The following is an 18,167-nucleotide window of genomic DNA, read 5'->3' on the forward strand; positions in this document are numbered from 1 at the left end:
TGTGTGCTGAATGTGAACAGGACTGGCACCTGGGTGGGAAGTGTGACGTGTATCTGTGGGGCGCAGGACGCCACGGTCAGCTCGCTGAGGCCGGACGGAACATACTGGTGCCGACGCCTGCTGCATCCTTCTCTCAGGCTCAACAGGTGTGCACACGCACCCAGACACGCGTGCACAATTTAGCAGTGGTGAAAAGCTAGTGACCTAGTGAGTGTGTTATCATGTGTGTGTGTGTGTGTGTGTAGGTTGTGTGTGGGCAGAACTGCACGTTCGTGATTCAGGCAAATGGAACCGTGTCAGCATGTGGGGAGGGCAGCTACGGCCGTCTGGGTCAGGGCAACTCGGATGACCTGCACATTCTCACCATCATCTCAGCGCTACAAGGTAATTAACACACACACCCCTCTGTTTCAGAGCTGGATGAGTTATAAATTAATAAATTTAATTAAAAGTAAAAGCTTCATTGTGTTGCTCAGTCCCATGTTTTATTTATCCAGAGACACGACTGATGAGGTTAAAATTGGAAGCTGATCTAATGTAATAAGGTTTCATGAGTTAAGGCTGGTTTATACTTTTGCATTAAATGCATTTTTGCATCTTTTACATTGCAATGCAGTGAGGGGGATCATGGGTAAACATGGTACACAGAAACGTACTAGTGTGCAGTCTTTCAGTGAGCTAACTACACATTATGTGAACAACCTGCAGTGCTGTGCATCAGGCAAACGCTGGTTGGTTAGCGTGTAAACATTTTAATAAAACGTTGTGACGATTCTTCTGTGAGTTTAATCAAATTTGGATTAATATTGTTTAAATATTAAACAATGGTGTAAGTGGTTAGCGCTGTCGCCTCACAGCGAGAAGGTTCCGGGTTCGAATCTCACAGCCGACAGGGGCCTTTCTGTGTGGAGTTTGCATGTTCTCCCCGTGTCTGCATGGGTTTCCTCCGGGTGCTCCGGTTTCCCCCACAGTCCAAAGACATGCAGATTCGGTACAATGGGGCCACTGTAATTGGCGCAAGCTGTAGTGATTTCCCAGCCATAATGTATGTACATATATAGATCTTGCTATGGTAAAACTAATAAAATTAAATTAAATCAAAGTAATACTGCACAAAATACTAAAACTATAAAATATTACACAATAAACACCCACCATGTGTGCGTAGGGTTTGTAGTGACTCAGCTGGTCACGTCCTGTGGCTCTGATGGACACTCGATGGCTCTGACTGAGAGCGGTGAAGTGTTCAGTTGGGGAGACGGCGACTACGGCAAACTGGGCCACGGAAACAGTGACCGCCAGCGCCGGCCGCGCCAGATAGAGGCTCTGCAAGGAGAGGAGGTGGTGCAGGTTGGTGACAGAACACACACACAAACATACACACTTGTATACAGATATGGTAAGATGGAGCTAAAATGGCTGCCACCTTATAACACCTTTTCATGCTCACAAACCGTGTGTGTGCGTGTGTAGATGTCGTGTGGGTTTAAGCACTCGGCTGTCGTCACAGCAGACGGTAAACTCTTCTGCTTCGGGAATGGAGACTACGGCAGACTCGGCCTGGGAAACACATCTAATAAAAAACTTCCTGAAAGAGTCACGGCTTTGGAAGGCCAACAGATCGGCCAGGTAAATCTCACGCATGCGTGCGCACAAACTTAGTTGACTAAGTGTTGGTGTATGATATGTATGTGTGTATTTACGTGTTTAGGTGGCGTGTGGACTAAACCACACATTGGTGGTGTCAGCTGATGGATCGATCGTCTGGGCGTTTGGAGACGGAGATTACGGAAAACTCGGTTTGGGAAACTCGACCGCTAAATCTTCACCACAGGTATGGAATTCACTTCAAACCCAACAGCGTACAATACAAACACATCAAGATCTGATTCCAGCTGTAAAAGAAAGCTGTTAAAAACCTCACTGCTGTCTAAAGTCTGTGTGTGTTTGTTAGGTTAATAAGATTTAAAAATGCGCTGTGGAATCGCGTGTAAACTCCTCTGTCCTGAAAACTTAACATCATGAACTGAATCATAATGAATCAGTTCGGAGTCAAATTGAATCAGCTGTGAATCGAGATGTGTATTTTATCATCTTAAGAGTGTTAATCACCCTCATTATCATAAACAGTTACATCTTTGAGGACGTGTGTGTGTGTGTGTGTGTGTGTGTGTGTGTGTGTGTGTGTGTGTGTTCTGGTTTTCTAGAAAGTGGACGTTCTGTGTGGAATTGGAATTAAGAAGGTGGCATGTGGAACCCAGTTCTCTGTAGCTTTGACCAAAGATGGAAATGTTTACACTTTTGGCCAAGGTATATACATGTGTTCACTTTAAGTTTTCTTTTTTTTCTTTTTCTGAAGTGAAAAGTGCTGTATTAGTCCTAAAATAAAATTTAAAAAATTGGCATGCTTTTGTGATTTTTAGATGATTTTTTTTTTTTTTTTTTTTTTTTAAATGTCTGTTTTTCATGGCAATGTCATAGATCGCCTGATTGGTCTGCCGGAGGGACGTGCGCGTAATCACAACCGCCCGCAGCAGGTCCCCGCTCTGGTGGGTGTGTTTATTGAGGATGTCGCAGTGGGGGCGGAGCATACACTTGCACTGACGTCTACGGGAGATGTTTATGGCTGGGGGAGCAACTCTGAGGGACAGGTAACATGTTTCACATGATATGTAAATGATCCTTTTTTATTTTTTTTAAATATTTTTTTAAAGATTTAGAATTAATTAAAATATGTCCTTGCCAATTATTCCAGTGCTATAACTAAAAATGAAAAGATGTTACTGATGCTAATAAATCTAAGCTAGACTGTTTGGAATTCCATAAATCTCAACAATCAGCTGACCCAAGCAGAATAGCCCAAGAATTATTATTTAAATTTTTTTTAAATTTCCTTTAATGGTTGTTAATAATAGTACTCTGTAGTTCATAATGGATCTGGTGTGTGTGGGTGTGTGTGTGGGTGTGTGTGTGGGTGTGGGTGTGTGTGGGGGGGTTGTATTTTTGTACATTTGACTCCTATCAAAATGTTTTCTTGTACAGGGTTCCCGCGGGGTCTTAAAAAGCCTTAAAAGCATTGAATTTAAGAATTTGGAAATAATACCTTAAAAAGCCTTGAAAAAGCCTTGAATTTTAATGTGTAGGTCTTAAAATCTGTGCACAGTATGTAACTTCTCCGTATAGAATTTCTCATTATTTTTTAATATCTTAACCGCCATTATTTTGGTAAATAATGTACCGGCGGCCTAAGTAAGTAAATAAGTGGCGGAACTGGAGCTGTGGGCGGAACCATGCTATCGCACGCACACCCCAAGGGCAAAATTCTTCGAACACACATCCCTGAACTTGTTTGGCACACGGTAAAAGGAAAGTCTGGAGAATTAAGTCTAAAAGTATAAACGAAAAGTCTATAGCCTACATATAGGCCTATCTATGGAAAAATGGGCAAATGTAAGTTTAACGAGGCATGGAGGCATCATATTTCATTTCGTGAGTGGGTAAAACCTGTCGATGGCAATGTATTCGAGGCGTTTTGCTGTGTGTGTAAAAGGGCGTTTAAACTCGGCACAGTGGGCGTGAAGGCGCTAGAATCGCACGCGAAATCATCAAAACACACAGCATGTATGAAAGAGAAACAGCGAACGCCTTCCAGCGCCAGTGTTTTTGGGCCAGCCGAAGCGGCAGTCAACGTTAGCCAACTACCTAGCATGGCTAATGCCAGCCAGCCCGTTGCTAGTGTAGTAGCGAAATTAGGTCTTGAATTTGTGTATAAATGGTCTTAAAAAGCCTTGAATTTCACTTGAAGAAACCTGTAGGAACCCTGATTGTACAAATTGTTTAGTTGTACTTCTGTTCAAAGTATTATTTACGACAAAATGTTCATTTTTAAACTGCATTATGTCATGTGGTGAGGACTCTTAAATAACTGCATGTAAATGTTTGGGAAAATCTTTGTATTTCTAGAAACAAAAAAACAGGTTATCGCCAGGTACACTTGTGTTCAAAATAATAGCAGTCCAACACGACTAACCAGATCAATCACTGTTTTTGGTGGAAATTATATTACTACATGGCAAATAATTTACCAGTAGGTGTAGTAGAGTCATAGAAAACCAACAGACCCAACATTCATGATATGCATGCTCCCGAGTCTGTGTAATGGAATAATTAAGTGAAAGGGACGTGTTCAAAATAATAGCAGTGTGGAGTTTAATTAGTGAGATCATTCATTCTGTGAAAAAACAGATGTCAGTCAGGTGGCCCTAATTTAAGGATGAAGCTGGCACATGCTGTACATCCATTTCTCTCTGAAAACCTGAGAAACATGGGTCATTCCAGACATTGTTCAGAAGAAGAACAGCGTGCTTTGATTAAAACGTTGATTGGAGAGGTAAAACGTATACTGTAAAGAAGTGCAGAAAATGATGGGCTGCTCAGCTAAAATGATCTCCAGTGCTTTAAAATGGACAGCAAAGCCAGAGAGACGTGGAAGAAAACAGAAGACTACCATTCGAATGGATCGAAGAATAGCCAGAATGGCAAAGACTCAGCCAGTGATCAGCTCCAGGGTGATCAGAGACGGTCTGAAGTTACCTGTGAGTACTGTGACGATTAGAAGATGTCTGTGTGAAGCTAATCTATCGGCAAGAAGCTCCCGCAAAGTTCCACTGTTAAAAAAAAGACGTGCTGAAGAGGATACAATTTGCCAAAGAACACATCGACTGGCCTAAAGAGAAATGGAAAAACATTTTGTGGACTGATGAAAGTAAAATTGTTCTTTTTGGGTCCAAGAGCCGCAGACAGTTTTTCAGACGACCCCCAAACACTGAATTCAAGCCACAGTACACTCTGAAGACAGTGAAGCATGGTGGTGCAAGCATCATGATATGGGGATGTTTCTCTTACTGTGGTGTCGGGCCCATTTATCGCATACCAGGGATCATGGATCAGTTTGCATATATCAAAATACTTGAGGAGGTCATGTTGCCTTATGCTGAAGAGGAAATGCCCTTGAAATGGGTGTTTCAACAAGACAACGACCTCAAACACACCAGTAAGCGAGCAGCATCAGGGTTCAAGACCAACAAAATGGAAGTTATGGAGTGGCCAGCCCAATCCCCGGACCTTAATCCGATAGAAAACTTGTGGGGTGACATCAAAAATGCTGTTTCTGAGGCAAAACCAAGAAACGCAGAGGAATTGTGGAATGTTGTCAAATCATCCTGGGCTGGAATACCTGTTCACAGGTGCCAGAAGTTCTCAGAAACCGTGGTTATACAGCTAAATATTAGTTTAGTGATTCACAGGAATACTAAATCCTTAAGATTTTTTCAGTTTATACAGTAAATATTTGGAGTTTGTAATGAAAAATGCAGACACTGCTATTTTTTTGAACAGCCCAATGTTCATTTTTCTTCATTTTCTGTAAAGTAATTAAAATATTGATACATTTTTCTTCATGTTTTGATGTAGAATATAATGTGCAGTGTTCCCAATGCATGGAAATAAAAACTATTATAAGGATTTTGAGCTTTACTCACGTTTTTAAACACACTGCTATTATTTTGAGCACAACTGTATATCATCACTGGATTTTTAAATCATCAAATATCGAAATCGGTGTCGGTCTTAAAAATCATATATTGGTTGAGCTATAGATACAATGTGAGCATTAAAAGATGGCCTCCTTTTTCTTTCATTCTTTTTTTTCGAAGAGAAAAGGCAAGTGGAAATAGAATGGTTTTCCTCGATGATGATGATGATGATGATGGGGGTGGCACGGTGGTGTAGTGGTTAGCGCTGTCGCCTCACAGCAAGAAGGTTCGGGTTCGAGCCCCGTGGCCGGCGAGGGCCTTTCTGTGCAGAGTTTGCATGTTCTCCCCGTGTCCGCGTGGGTTTCCTCCGGGTGCTCCGGTTTCCCCCACAGTCCAAAGACATGCAGGTTAGGTTAACTGGTGACTCTAAATTGAGCGTAGGTGTGAATGTGAGTGTGAATGGTTGTCTGTGTCTATGTGTCAGCCCTGTGATGACCTGGCGACTTGTCCAGGGTGTACCCTGCCTTTCGCCCGTAGTCAGCTGGGATCGGCTCCAGCTTGCCTGCAACCCTGTAGAACAGGATAAAGCGGCTAGAGATAATGAGATGAGATAATGATGATGGTGTGTGTGTGTGTGTGTGTGTGTGTGTGTGTGTGTGTGTGCGTGTGTGTGTCTCATAGCTTGGTTTAGGCCACACCAACCACATACGTGAACCGGCTGTCATCACAGCTTTGCAGGGTAAAAACATCCAGCAGATTTCAGCAGGACGATGCCACAGTGCCGCATGGACAGCTCCGTCAGTGCCACCCAGAGCACCAGGTACACACACACACACACACACACACACACACACACGATACTGTAGTTGTGTCTAAACTAATGTTGTGCTATGGTTTGTGCAGGCTCGTCCATGCCGCTGCAGCTGGGTCTACCCGTGTGTGTTCCGCCACAGTACGGCGCTCTCAGAGACGTCAGCGTGGAGGCACTGAGAGCTCGGCTACGTCTGCTCTACCACTTCTCTGACCTCATGTACTCCTCTTGGAGACTGCTAAACCTCAGCCCTAACAACCAGGTACACACACACACCTGCACAGTGATGTGCACAAGTATTCACTCCCCCATTGAGCTTTACCACGTTTTCCAGTGTTGTAATTTGGAACCAAACTGCACTTGATTTGGAATTTTGTGTCATGAATTTACACAAAAGTTTTGTGGAAAATGAGTAGTTTGCAAAATCATTTACAAATTAAAAAAAAAAAAAATGCAATTGCGTAAGTCTTCATCCCCTGTTGTTGTGAAACCACTAAATTAGTTCTGGTGTAACGAGATATTCACACGATCACACCAGAGTTTGTTAGAGAACACACCTAAACAAATGGCGTCATTAAGACCAAGACAGCAATCAAAACAAATCCAGGAAAAAAGTTCTGGAAAGGTATAAGTCAGGGTTTGATTATTTTAAAAAAGGAAAAAAAAACCCAAAACCTTCTGTACACCATTAAATTCAGTATTTTACAGCAAGAAATATCCTAGAAATTAAAAAGATCCTGAATATGGGCAAATGTATCTATTATATTATGAGATCTTGTGTCTGATTTTAAAATAATTTAGTTTGTTTTAAGATGCTTTTACATTTAAAAAAATTATATTTTTATTCTTTTGGCAGTTCATTTTATTTCATTCTAGAAATCATTGTTGAAGAGTTTGGAAAAAATATCTGCCAACAGAACAAGACATGGAAATTTGAAATGAGTAAAAATGTCTAGAAATGGGTACAAGTTTATATTTGCTTTAATGTAATTTTAAGTGGAAATACTAGATACATTTGACTATTTGAGATCTTTTTTACTTGCAAAGTCTCATCTCATTCTCATTATCTCTAGCCGCTTTATCCTTCTACAGGGTCGCAGGCAAGCTGGATCCTATCCCAGCTGACTACGGGCGAAAGGCGGGGTTCACCCTGGACAAGTCGCCAGGTCATCACAGGGCTGACACATAGACACAGACAACCATTCACACTCACATTCACACCTACGCTCAATTTAGAGTCACCAGTTAACCTAACCTGCATGTCTTTGGACTGTGGGGGAAACCGGAGCACCCGGAGGAAACCCACGCGGACACGGGGAGAACATGCAAACTCCGCACAGAAAGGCCCTCGCCGGCCCCGGGGCTCGAACCCAGGACCTTCTTGCTGTGAGGCGACAGCGCTAACCACTACACCACCGTGCCGCCACTTGCAAAGTCATCTTTTTTTTTTTTTTTTTTGCAGTGTAAAAAAATTATAATTTTTAAAAATTTAAATTTTAATTGGTGAGTGGGCACCTTAGGGATTGGCCACAAATAACCCACAGGGGCAAATACTTTTGCAAATTATTTTTATTTGTAAATAATGTTGCAAACTATACAATCCAAATTAAGTACATTTCAGTTTCAGATTTTAACACTAAAAAATGTAGAAAAGTTTAGGGGGTGAATACTTATGCACAGCACTGTGTGAAGAGTGTTGAGGAACTTGAGTGTTATTGCACACATTACTTATAACAGTGGTGTGTGTGTGTGTGTGTGTGTGTGTGTTTCAGAGTTGCACATCTCATTACAACCCCGGGACGTGGGGTATCGTACAGGGGCAGCTGCGCCCTCTGCTGGCGCCCCGTGTGTATATGCTCCCGATGGTGCGCTCCATCGGTAAGACCATGGTGCAGGGCAAGAATTACGGCCCTCAGATCACCGTCAAGAGAATCTCCACTCGGTCAGTAACTTATGCGTATTTAACTACAATAACAGCACGTCCCAGAGTGTTTTATTCCTCTTATACCACATCAATCCGCCAATTACTTTTGTTTTCAATTAAAGGACTTTAATTTTTTTATCCATTTGTATGTCATGGTGTTGTTGAGTTCCTGTTCTCACTTGCATTACAGCAGCTATAAACAGTCATCTCTTCACCAGCTGAATGAAGTTTAAAGAAAGAAGTTAAAAAAAAAAGATCAAAGATTGCTACTAGGTTCCTAGGGTGTCAGTATGGCATTCTAGCTGTTGCAAGGACATTGCTAAGCAGTTGCTATCAGATCCTAGATGGCTGCTAGGTAGGGGTGGGTGATATGGGCAAAAAATAATATCTCGATATTTTTTAGGATTTTAACGATAACGATATTTTGACGATATTTAAAAAAAAAACACTTGCTTAAAGATTACAATAATTACAATGACTAAAAGAATCATTGCAGTGACACAAGTATTTAAGGAAAAGCCATATTTATTTTCTTAAACAACTTTAAATTAATAAAAATGAATAATTCAATTGACAGTTCGTAACGGCAGCAAACATTCTAATCAACCGTCTCTGACGGCAGTACGGGTCTGCAAATATCCCGCCTGTTCCGCTGCCAACAACCAATCATATGTCGATCTGAACCAACAGCTTTCCAATCATCTTGCAGCTTCGTGCTCCGCTGTCCCTCTCCTGCCGTTATAGAAGTACTGCGCCTGCGCAGTGTCAAAATAATCCACGAGAAAAGTGGATTTTAAAGCTTTTTCTGAGTCATGAGAACCAACCTAACACTCAAGTATAATCAACTTTTCATGGCGATTTCAATCATATGCTCTTCGCGACCGTTAGTTTTCACAGAGTCCAGTATTGATATCTCCCCATTCATGTTCAGAGGGTCTGGTCTCACTAATCCGAAAAAGATGCCTGAAAGTGGCCGGCGAGTGACCGCACTTGGCCTGATAGGAGCCCGTCACAGCTTCTTCTTCTTTGTTTTTTTTTTTTTCCCCTCAAAAAAAACCCGTAAACTACAAGGCAAAGTTTTTCAGTATAACAATAATAAAGAAAAATGTGCTCAATTTAAAATGTATTGAAACTATTCAAAATCGGCTGATCGGTTCATTCATTATTATCCGTGAGTACAGAAACACTAGTAATAATTTCTGGATCATTGCTATAAACGTGGACTAATATTTCTTGGGAACCAATGGGTTAATGACATGGAATGAACCAACCGACCAATCGCATTTTTTCTTCAGATGGTATCTGGGTAAATGAGCAGCTGTCTCAGCCAATCACATTTTATTGCTGGACGGGATTATAACACGACATCTTCCGGTAGATACCCAAAATCAGCTTTGTGCGTTGTGAGGCCAGCGGAGCAAAAAAAAAACTTTTAATATGCTGAGCAATGTTTGATACATTTTGGAAAGTTGTTTTGGTTGCTTTATAGGTTTCTTAGAATATTTAACTCGTCACGTCTGTGCTGCTCTCCTGGGTTGCTAGAAATAGTTATGTTGCCCTGGCTTGGCGTATAAAATGTGTGCCCCCCCCCCAAAGCAATTCAAGGCCCGTCCGTCAGTCCGTGTCTGGCGCCGGGTCTGCTCCGCTCTGTATTGATTTTTGGCAACTTAATTAAAAAAACTCGATAATGCAAAATTACACATCGTCAAAACAACATTCACGATGACATCGCAGACGATACATATCGCCCACCCCTACTGCTAGGGTGTTGATATGGGATTCCAGAGGATGATGAGATGTTGATAGATAGTTGTTATTGTCTTCAGTTGTTGCCAGGGTGTCACTGTATTCTCACGGGCCAGGGGGCATTTATCTGTCAGTAGCGGTATTTATTTTTAGGTTTGGGGAATTTGGCACTGTGCAGTATAATTATAACTATGGAACATTTAGCAGTGAGGGGGCGTTTATTTTGAGGTAAAGCACTGTAAGTACTATAGAAGCGATAACGTATTAGAACGAGTGTGTTAATGTATATAAACCTGTGATGTGCAGCAGCACTACTGTCAGGGCTGCTGTTATAGAAAATTAATCAACACCTTCCCTTCTGACCAATCAGAGTCCAGAACTGAACAGCACCATGGGATCAGTATTGAGTAATTCATCTGTAGTTACAAAACAGCTCTAAAATCCATTTTAGTTCTCCTCATCCCTCTCTCTCTCTCTCTCTCTCTCTCTCTCTCTCTCTCGTATGAAGCGGGAGGAAGTGTAAGCCCATCTTCGTGCAGATTGCTCGGCAGGTTGTGAAGCTGAACGCGTCTGATCTCAGGCTGCCGTCTCGGGCGTGGAAAGTGAAGCTGGTTGGAGAGGGAGCGGACGACGCTGGAGGAGTTTTTGATGACACGATTACTGAAATGTGTCAGGTGTGGAATAAAATTTCTGGAATAAAAGAAACGCTTAGTCAGACATCACCATAACAAAGTGTGTGTGTGTTTAGGAGCTTGAGACCGGAGTAGTGGACCTGCTCATCCCCTCTCCTAACGCCACCGCAGAAGTGGGCTACAACAGAGACAGGTCAGGAGTTCAGATTTACTGTTTACCCTCGTGTCTTAACCACAGCCCATGATAACAAACAGACAAAGTATGTATCCCACTCGCGTGTGTAAATTTATGCATAGGAAAATTAACTGATGTAAACTTCAAATCATGAAATCTACCTGGATTATTGCACTTTTATATCTGGAATATTCTGTAGAGATTAAATTGTTTGTTTATTTTAATTTTTATTATATTTACAGCGTTTAGTGGACGCCCCTCTCCAGAGAGACGTATAGAATAACTTTAGAGTCTTGATCAAAAACTCATCCTTGTGCTAGTTCACGAGATCAGGGACTAAGAGAACCATTATTGCCATTAATTAAAGAAAGAAAAGGGGGTCGACATAAACCCATAAATTAAGGCAAATTTAAAAAATGATTCAGTTAAAGATGACAAAAGAATTGGTGCATAAACGGAGGACGGGCCGGTCTGTCTGCGCAGAGGTGCAAGCTGTAAACAAACACCTCAGCTGACACAAGATTTAGGGATGATGATGATGATTATTATTATGAAATATTTTATTGGCAGAGAAGTGAGTCAAAATAACTTCTACTTCTACTTTTCAGTCTTTACCCTGATCTCTCATTTCATGCTCCTGGCTGTCTGTGCACTTTACCTTTTTATGGAGTTTTGTGGGCGTCGCTAGATGCAAATAAGCTGTGTCAGGAACACGCTTTGCACTTTTCTAAATCTGGCAGAAAATTTGCAGGTTGGATTGCTTTACGCAAAACATTAACATGCAGTTTTAGTAAAAGATGGATAAATGAGCCTCATTGTTTTATATTATACTAGAAAAGCACTCGGAGAGTGCAGACCTCCGCCAAGAATCGTTTAAAAAATATCCGGGATCCAGACGGTGATCCGGATCACCGCCAAAATTTAATGGATTGTTACTTGTGCCCAGTCACACCTCTGGGAAAAATTTCAGAGCAATCTGTTCATAACTTTTTCCATAATGTTGCTAACAGACAAACCAACGCTACTGAAAACATAACCTCCTTGGTGGAGGTAAAAATAAATGTTAGTTACCGAAGTAAATACGTAATGAACTATATAAACAAGTTAATTAAGGTAAGATACGTAAACACATTAACTCGTGTAAATAAGTTGAGTAACGTTAGTTCAGTAAGATCATTCTGTAAAGTAAATTGAGTGAGTACTTAAATTAGTTAATTATGTAAGTAATTTTAAATAATACAGACGGAAGAGCAAGTTATCAAGTATGTAAGTAATTTAAAGCATAAAGTAAGTTAGGTAAATAATTTTCTCAGGTAATTAAAGTGTATATGAATTGATTATCCTTCCAAGTTTGTTGTACAAGAAGATTTAAGAAAAAATTTAGTTCTTGCGAGCATGTTAAAATGAATATCACCATGGCAGCGTTCACACAGGTACAGGACAATGTTTCAGTTTATTTCATTATTGTCTTTTGAAAGCTCGTGTGTGTGTGTGTGTGTGTGTGTGTGTGTGTGTGTGTGTGTGTGTGTGTGTGTGTGTGTGTAAAACTTCAGGTTCCTGCTGAACCCCTCAGCGTGTCTGGACGAGCATTTGCTGCAGTTTAAGTTCCTGGGCATCCTGATGGGCGTGGCCATCCGCACCAAGAAACCTCTGGACCTGCATCTGGCTCCGTTGGTGTGGAAGCAGCTGTGCTGCATCCCACTGACGCTGGAGGACCTGGAGGAGGTGGACCTGCTGTACGTCCAGACGCTCAACAGCATCCTGCACCTGGAGGACAGCAGCATCACGGAGCAGAACTTCCATGAGGTGTGTATATACACACACACACACACACACACACACACACACACACACTTGAAACAAGTTTAAAAACGTGTGAGATATGACTTACTTCTTAATATTTGACTGTTTGTAAATATGTGCAGGGTTCCCGCGGGGTCTAAAAAAGTCTAAAATTCAGAAAGTTACATTTTAGGCCTTAAAATGTCTAAAAAACACACATTTTCATCCCAGGTCTAAAATTTAATTTATCCAAGTCTAAAATTCTTACATCCGCTCAGTCTGTTCCTAGAAGTGCCTCCAAAACATTAATAAAAAATGTGCCGGTTGCGTTGTTGTCTGCCTGCTAAAAAACTTCAATCACCGATGATCGCGGCAAGCATGCAGCGGTCCAGTTTGTCCACTCCGCCTACCGTAGTTCTACCTTCTAAGTTCCCGCCGAGTTTATGCAGTCTGTGGCAGTCAGAGGAGGTTAGCGGTTGTGTTGGCAGTGCGATGAAGAGTGTGGATAGCGCGTCGAATAATAGTGAGTAAAATGGGAAAGTGTCAGTTTAATGAAGCTTGGCTTGAACGTGAAGAATTTCGAAACTGGTTAGAAGCCACAGCAGGTGATAGGTATGCGGCTCGCTGCAAAGTCTGCAGGAAAATAATTCAGTTGGGGACTTTAGGCATGAAGGCCCTGGAGTCCCACGCTAAAGCTGGAAAACATCAGATTGCTGTGAAGAGCTCGCAACGTCGCCAGCCGATCTCAAGCTTTTTGTCAGTATCCCAGCCAACATCGCTGCCTGGTCCAGCTGTTCAACATTCGCCAAATAACAGTCAGGTGACTTTCAGGTTCACGGAGATGTCAAAAGCTGAGGTACTTTGGATTCTACACACAGTGACCTCTCATCTATCATACAACAGCAGCAGCAACATTAACGGCCTTTTCCAGGCAATGTTTCCTGATTCTACGATTGCCAAAACGTTCGCCTGCGGACCTAACAAGGTCGCCTATATTGCAAGATTCGGCCTGGCAGACTTTATAAAAAGAGAGCTGGTGAAGTCAATTAGCAGCCAGTATGTGCTAATGTTTGACGAGAGCTTCAACACATCGACCAAATCCAAACAGCTGGACCTCCACATTCGTTTCTGGAGCAATGGAGAGGTGCAGTCACGTTACATGGACTCTCAGTTCATGGGTCATGGAACCGCACAGGACCTTCTGATGCACATACAAGTAAGTGAGCTGTATAAACAAGTGGTTTTTTTTACGTCGAAAAGGTGGGACTTAAGTTTGCCCGTGTAAGCTGTGTTCTGCTCACACTCTCTTGATAACTTGCTACCTCCACGGGGAAAATGTCCATTAGTAATATGTTTTGTGTGTAATATAATGTGTTAAGTGCGAATCTTTTTCATCAGTGAATTGAAGAATGTGTAAATACGTGAATGAATTGATTTCTGCGTGTAGATTTCTTTGTTTAATGGCGTCTAGTGTGCTGAGTTGTTGCAGTTTTGCTCATTTTCCACCTTTCAGCTCAACTTTTAAGAAGCAAGGCTCCTCTCATAAAAACGAGTTTATTCAGTGTTAAAGCACTGGGCAGTTGACGTACAGTACGTCACCCTGTATTCATTTTGTGTTGGGCATCATTTCCCCCAGTTGTTCAGTGGTCATTCAGCGCCATCTGCTGATCACTAGTGGTAACTGTGAAGTTAATGTAGAGGTAGTTACCATTTCCTGTGGTCAGTTAAAAAAACAATATATGAGTTGTATTTGAATGCTGAAATCTTGTAGACGAAGACAATGTGAGCTGAAAGGGTTTATTTGTTTGTTTACAGTGGTACAGCATGGTTTGTACATGTGTTCAATTGTGAGTAAAATTAAGGAGAGCAGCTACTTTCAAACTCTTTCGATTACGTTCATTATGTCTTATATTGAATATTGTTAGTTTTTTCTTTTTTATCAGACATCTAATTTTTTTTAGGTTTGTTTACCTGACATGTTTCGACGTACGACTGTCGTCTTCCTCAGAGTGTCACCGGATGTTATTGGTGACGCATCTTTTATCAGCTGATGTTTCCAAAGGCGTGGCCTTCCTGTCTGGATTGACAGGTCGGTCACGCCTTCTACTGGCTGTTCGTCCCCTGCAAGATGGCACTCCAGGTATGGGAGAGCATGTATGCTCCCTCATCCCGGTTGATGGTCCTCGGACTTCACTTACGGATCTCTATGGCCTCCCTGATCCAGCGCTGATGTTTATCAGGGAGGCCATAGAGATCCGTAAGCGAAGTCCGAGGACCATCAACCGGGATGAGGGAGCATACATGCTCTCCCATACCTGGAGTGCCATCTTGCAGGGGACGAACAGCCAGTAGAAGGCGTGACCGACCTGTCAATCCAGACAGGAAGGCCACGCCTTTGGAAACATCAGCTGATAAAAGATGCGTCACCAATAACATCCGGTGACACTCTGAGGAAGACGACAGTCGTACGTCAAAACATGTCAGGTAAACAAACCTAAAAAAATTAGATGTCTGATAAAAAAGAAAAAACTAACAATAGCTACTTTCTAATGCCCTCAGAAGGGCACACAAAGAAAAAGTTGCTGAAGTGAAAGCCCTTGAAGCTGAGATCAGTGCTAAAGGAGAGGAACTCAGATGGTTGTGTAGGTTGTATGTATCACTAGAAATTGTCTTCTACTTGATTGTCAGTTTGACATTTACAGACGCAATACAAAATTACATTGTTTTTGAGAATTGAACTGATTTTTTTTTGGTCGTTTTTTTTTTGGGGGGGGGGGGGGCCTGTAATCCTTCAGGTTGGTCAATCCGAGGAACTTGGATATTGTATAGATTGTATGCATCACTCTATTGTCTTGTACTTTTGTTGCTATGTGACATAATGTGCTAATGTTGTACTAATGTTGCCATATGACATAAATAAGCACACAATCAGTTTGTATCCCTGATAGTTTACCAATACAAATGACTGTTTTGAGAATTGAACTCGATTGTCTTTTTTTTGGGAAGGGCGGGGGTAGGGCAGGTTGTAATGCTTCGTGTTGATCTAAAAAATTTTTCATAATGGTCTTAAAAAGTCTAAAAAAAAGGTCTAAAATTTAACTTACTGAATCCTGTATGTAGATAAAATGTTCTGATTGTAAAGTTGTTTTTCTGAACAAGACCTTTAACAGATACCACACAGTCAGAAGTCAGAATTCGCCCCCTAGTGGCAGACAGGCTGCATTACATTCCATTTTACATTCAAATCAAATTAATTTATTAAAACTGAACATTTATGGAGAAATAATCACTAATTCTGTGTCACTTCTGTTCTGTTGGCTTTATTACTTATAATTAATGTTTTGTGATATTAACATTTTAAAAGTGCAGGCAGACACCAAGGCAAGGTTAGAGAGGAAAGAAAGAAACAAAAATATTTCACAACCTCTGACGGGTTTTCACAGGCCACCACAAATATGAGATGAGATTTGTAACTTGCATGTCGTTACCCAGCTATTTGCAGTAATATTTATTTAAAATAGGAACGATTAGAGAAATGCAAAACGTTTGCTCTATTTGTAGATGATTCCTCTGGACTCGTTTGTGGGTCAGAGTGCTGATGGGAAAATGGTGCCCATCATTCCGGGAGGAAACAGCATCCCGCTGACCTTCTCCAACAGGAAGGAGTATGTAGAACGTGCCATAGAGTACCGGCTACACGAGCTTGACCGTCAGGTGGGTGTGTGTGAGAGAGAGATTTTTGTTTGTTTGTTTTTAGGTTTGGAAGTGGTGTTTATAAAATTTAACCACAGAACCTAGTTATTATTTACACAATATAGACAGTAAAGTGAAAGCAGGATTGGAAAAAAAAGAAAGAAAGAAAGGACAATGCGATGGTAAAGAAATGACTAACATGCCACGCCCCCTCAAGTGGCTGCAGGACACTTAAACTCCGCCCTCATTCATAATCACCTACTTAGCTCATCTCCTGCTGTTTTCCTTTGTGTTTTATGGAGGTTTCTGGATAATATTAATCACTGAAGGATTGATCTGGCAGTTGATGGGCACTGGTTTCAAAAGTATTAGCACCCTGAAATGTATAATTTGTGACATTTAAATAGCAGTATTGACTCTCTTTGTCATGTCCAACAAAATTGGTCCTCCTTCAGATTTGTTCACATGAATGCCCTCTTTTGATCATCGCAAAATATTTGGATTGACCTTGTGCCCCAGATCTGTGTATTAGGCTCATAATTTTATGCTAAGTTGCAACTTCCTGGCAGAGGTAACCTGGTATGTGTGTGTTTGAAATTTTGACTTGGAGGGGTCCCAATAATTCTGGAGTTGACTGTGTGCGCGTGTGTGTCAGGTGGCGGCCGTGAGAGAGGGCATGTCGTGGATCGTGCCGGTTCCTCTGCTGTCGTTGCTGACGGCTCGGCAGTTGGAGCAGATGGTGTGTGGTCTGGCGGAGATCAGCGTGGAGGTGCTGAAGAAGGTGGTGCGTTATCGGGAGGTGGAGGAGCAGCAGCAGCTCGTGCAGTGGTTCTGGCAGACGCTCGACGAGTTCTCAAATGAGGAACGCATGCTATTCATGCGCTTCGTCTCCGGTCGCTCGCGCCTCCCCGCCAACACAGCGGACATCTCGCAGCGCTTCCAGATCATGAAGGTGGACCGGGTAAGAGAGAGAGAGAGACACACACAGTTTTGCTGTCTGTCCCTTTCTCTGTTTCTTTATTCTCTCTGTTTCTCTCTCCACAGCCGTATGACAGTCTTCCCACATCTCAGACCTGTTTCTTCCAGCTCCGCCTCCCGCCCTACTCCAGCCAATCAGTGATGGCAGAACGGCTACGCTATGCCATCAATAACTGTCGTTCGATCGACATGGACAACTACATGCTGTCTCGGAACGTGGACAACACAGAAGGCTCGGACACCGACTACTGACTGAGCCTCAACGTACAAAGACGCAGTGAAATCTGACTGGGCTCTTTTTTTTTTAAACAGCAAACAAAAATCCACTGTTTTAATTTTCACTTCTTTTATTAGCCATTAAAGCGGTCATGTGAAGTTAACAGGGGCCACGGCATCAATTAGGAAATATTCTGGTCTCTTTCACAAGTCTTCTTGACTTTGATGCCTCCCTTTCTTTTTTTGGCATTAACACCCCCCCCCCCCCCCCCCCCCCCCCAATTTAATTACAAGAAAATCTAAAATTGATAAAAAAGGAAATTATCTTGTACATTTTGTGTATAATGCTTCATTAGAAATTGTTTTAAGTCCATATTTATTTTTGTTTTAATTTTGGAATTGCCTCCACACCGTTTCATATAGTGAGACAATTAAAAGCTTCAAACTTGATTACTTTTTTTCTCTCTTCATTTGCTGTGAAACCTCGAACGATAACATTAAACCACTTACAGGTGAAGAAGTGAATTATGTTGATGATCTCATTACAGTGGCACCTGTCGAGGGGCGGGGTTTATTAGGGAGCAAGAGAACAGTCAGTTCTTGAAGTTGATGTGTTGGAAGCAGGAAAAATGGGCGAGTGTAAGCATCTGAGTGACTTTGATAAGGGCCAGATTGT

At 41.9% G+C, this 18,167-nt stretch overlaps 1 protein-coding gene across 5 annotated transcripts in view; it reads left to right on the top strand.

The window, feature by feature from the left end:
• The window catches only part of herc1 (HECT and RLD domain containing E3 ubiquitin protein ligase family member 1), an 80,931-nt gene extending 62,990 nt beyond the window's left edge, over nucleotides 1–17,941 (top strand). For all 5 annotated transcript variants that reach the window (XM_060940759.1, XM_060940762.1, XM_060940761.1 and 2 more), the window contains exons 63-78: nucleotides 21–146; nucleotides 246–384; nucleotides 1,169–1,350; nucleotides 1,474–1,629; nucleotides 1,712–1,834; nucleotides 2,208–2,310; nucleotides 2,482–2,651; nucleotides 6,216–6,354; nucleotides 6,438–6,607; nucleotides 8,118–8,287; nucleotides 10,524–10,689; nucleotides 10,764–10,840; nucleotides 12,376–12,628; nucleotides 16,166–16,318; nucleotides 16,953–17,258; nucleotides 17,342–17,941. In XM_060940759.1, coding sequence (XP_060796742.1) covers nucleotides 21–146; nucleotides 246–384; nucleotides 1,169–1,350; nucleotides 1,474–1,629; nucleotides 1,712–1,834; nucleotides 2,208–2,310; nucleotides 2,482–2,651; nucleotides 6,216–6,354; nucleotides 6,438–6,607; nucleotides 8,118–8,287; nucleotides 10,524–10,689; nucleotides 10,764–10,840; nucleotides 12,376–12,628; nucleotides 16,166–16,318; nucleotides 16,953–17,258; nucleotides 17,342–17,527 — 2,619 coding nt within the window. In that variant the 3' untranslated portion in view covers nucleotides 17,528–17,941. The remainder of the gene's footprint in view (nucleotides 1–20; nucleotides 147–245; nucleotides 385–1,168; nucleotides 1,351–1,473; nucleotides 1,630–1,711; nucleotides 1,835–2,207; nucleotides 2,311–2,481; nucleotides 2,652–6,215; nucleotides 6,355–6,437; nucleotides 6,608–8,117; nucleotides 8,288–10,523; nucleotides 10,690–10,763; nucleotides 10,841–12,375; nucleotides 12,629–16,165; nucleotides 16,319–16,952; nucleotides 17,259–17,341) is intronic.
• Nucleotides 17,942–18,167: the final 226 nt, after the last annotated feature.

This window comes from Neoarius graeffei, chromosome 15, assembly GCF_027579695.1.
Source record: "Neoarius graeffei isolate fNeoGra1 chromosome 15, fNeoGra1.pri, whole genome shotgun sequence".
In the NCBI taxonomy this organism is placed as follows: domain Eukaryota; kingdom Metazoa; phylum Chordata; class Actinopteri; order Siluriformes; family Ariidae; genus Neoarius; species Neoarius graeffei.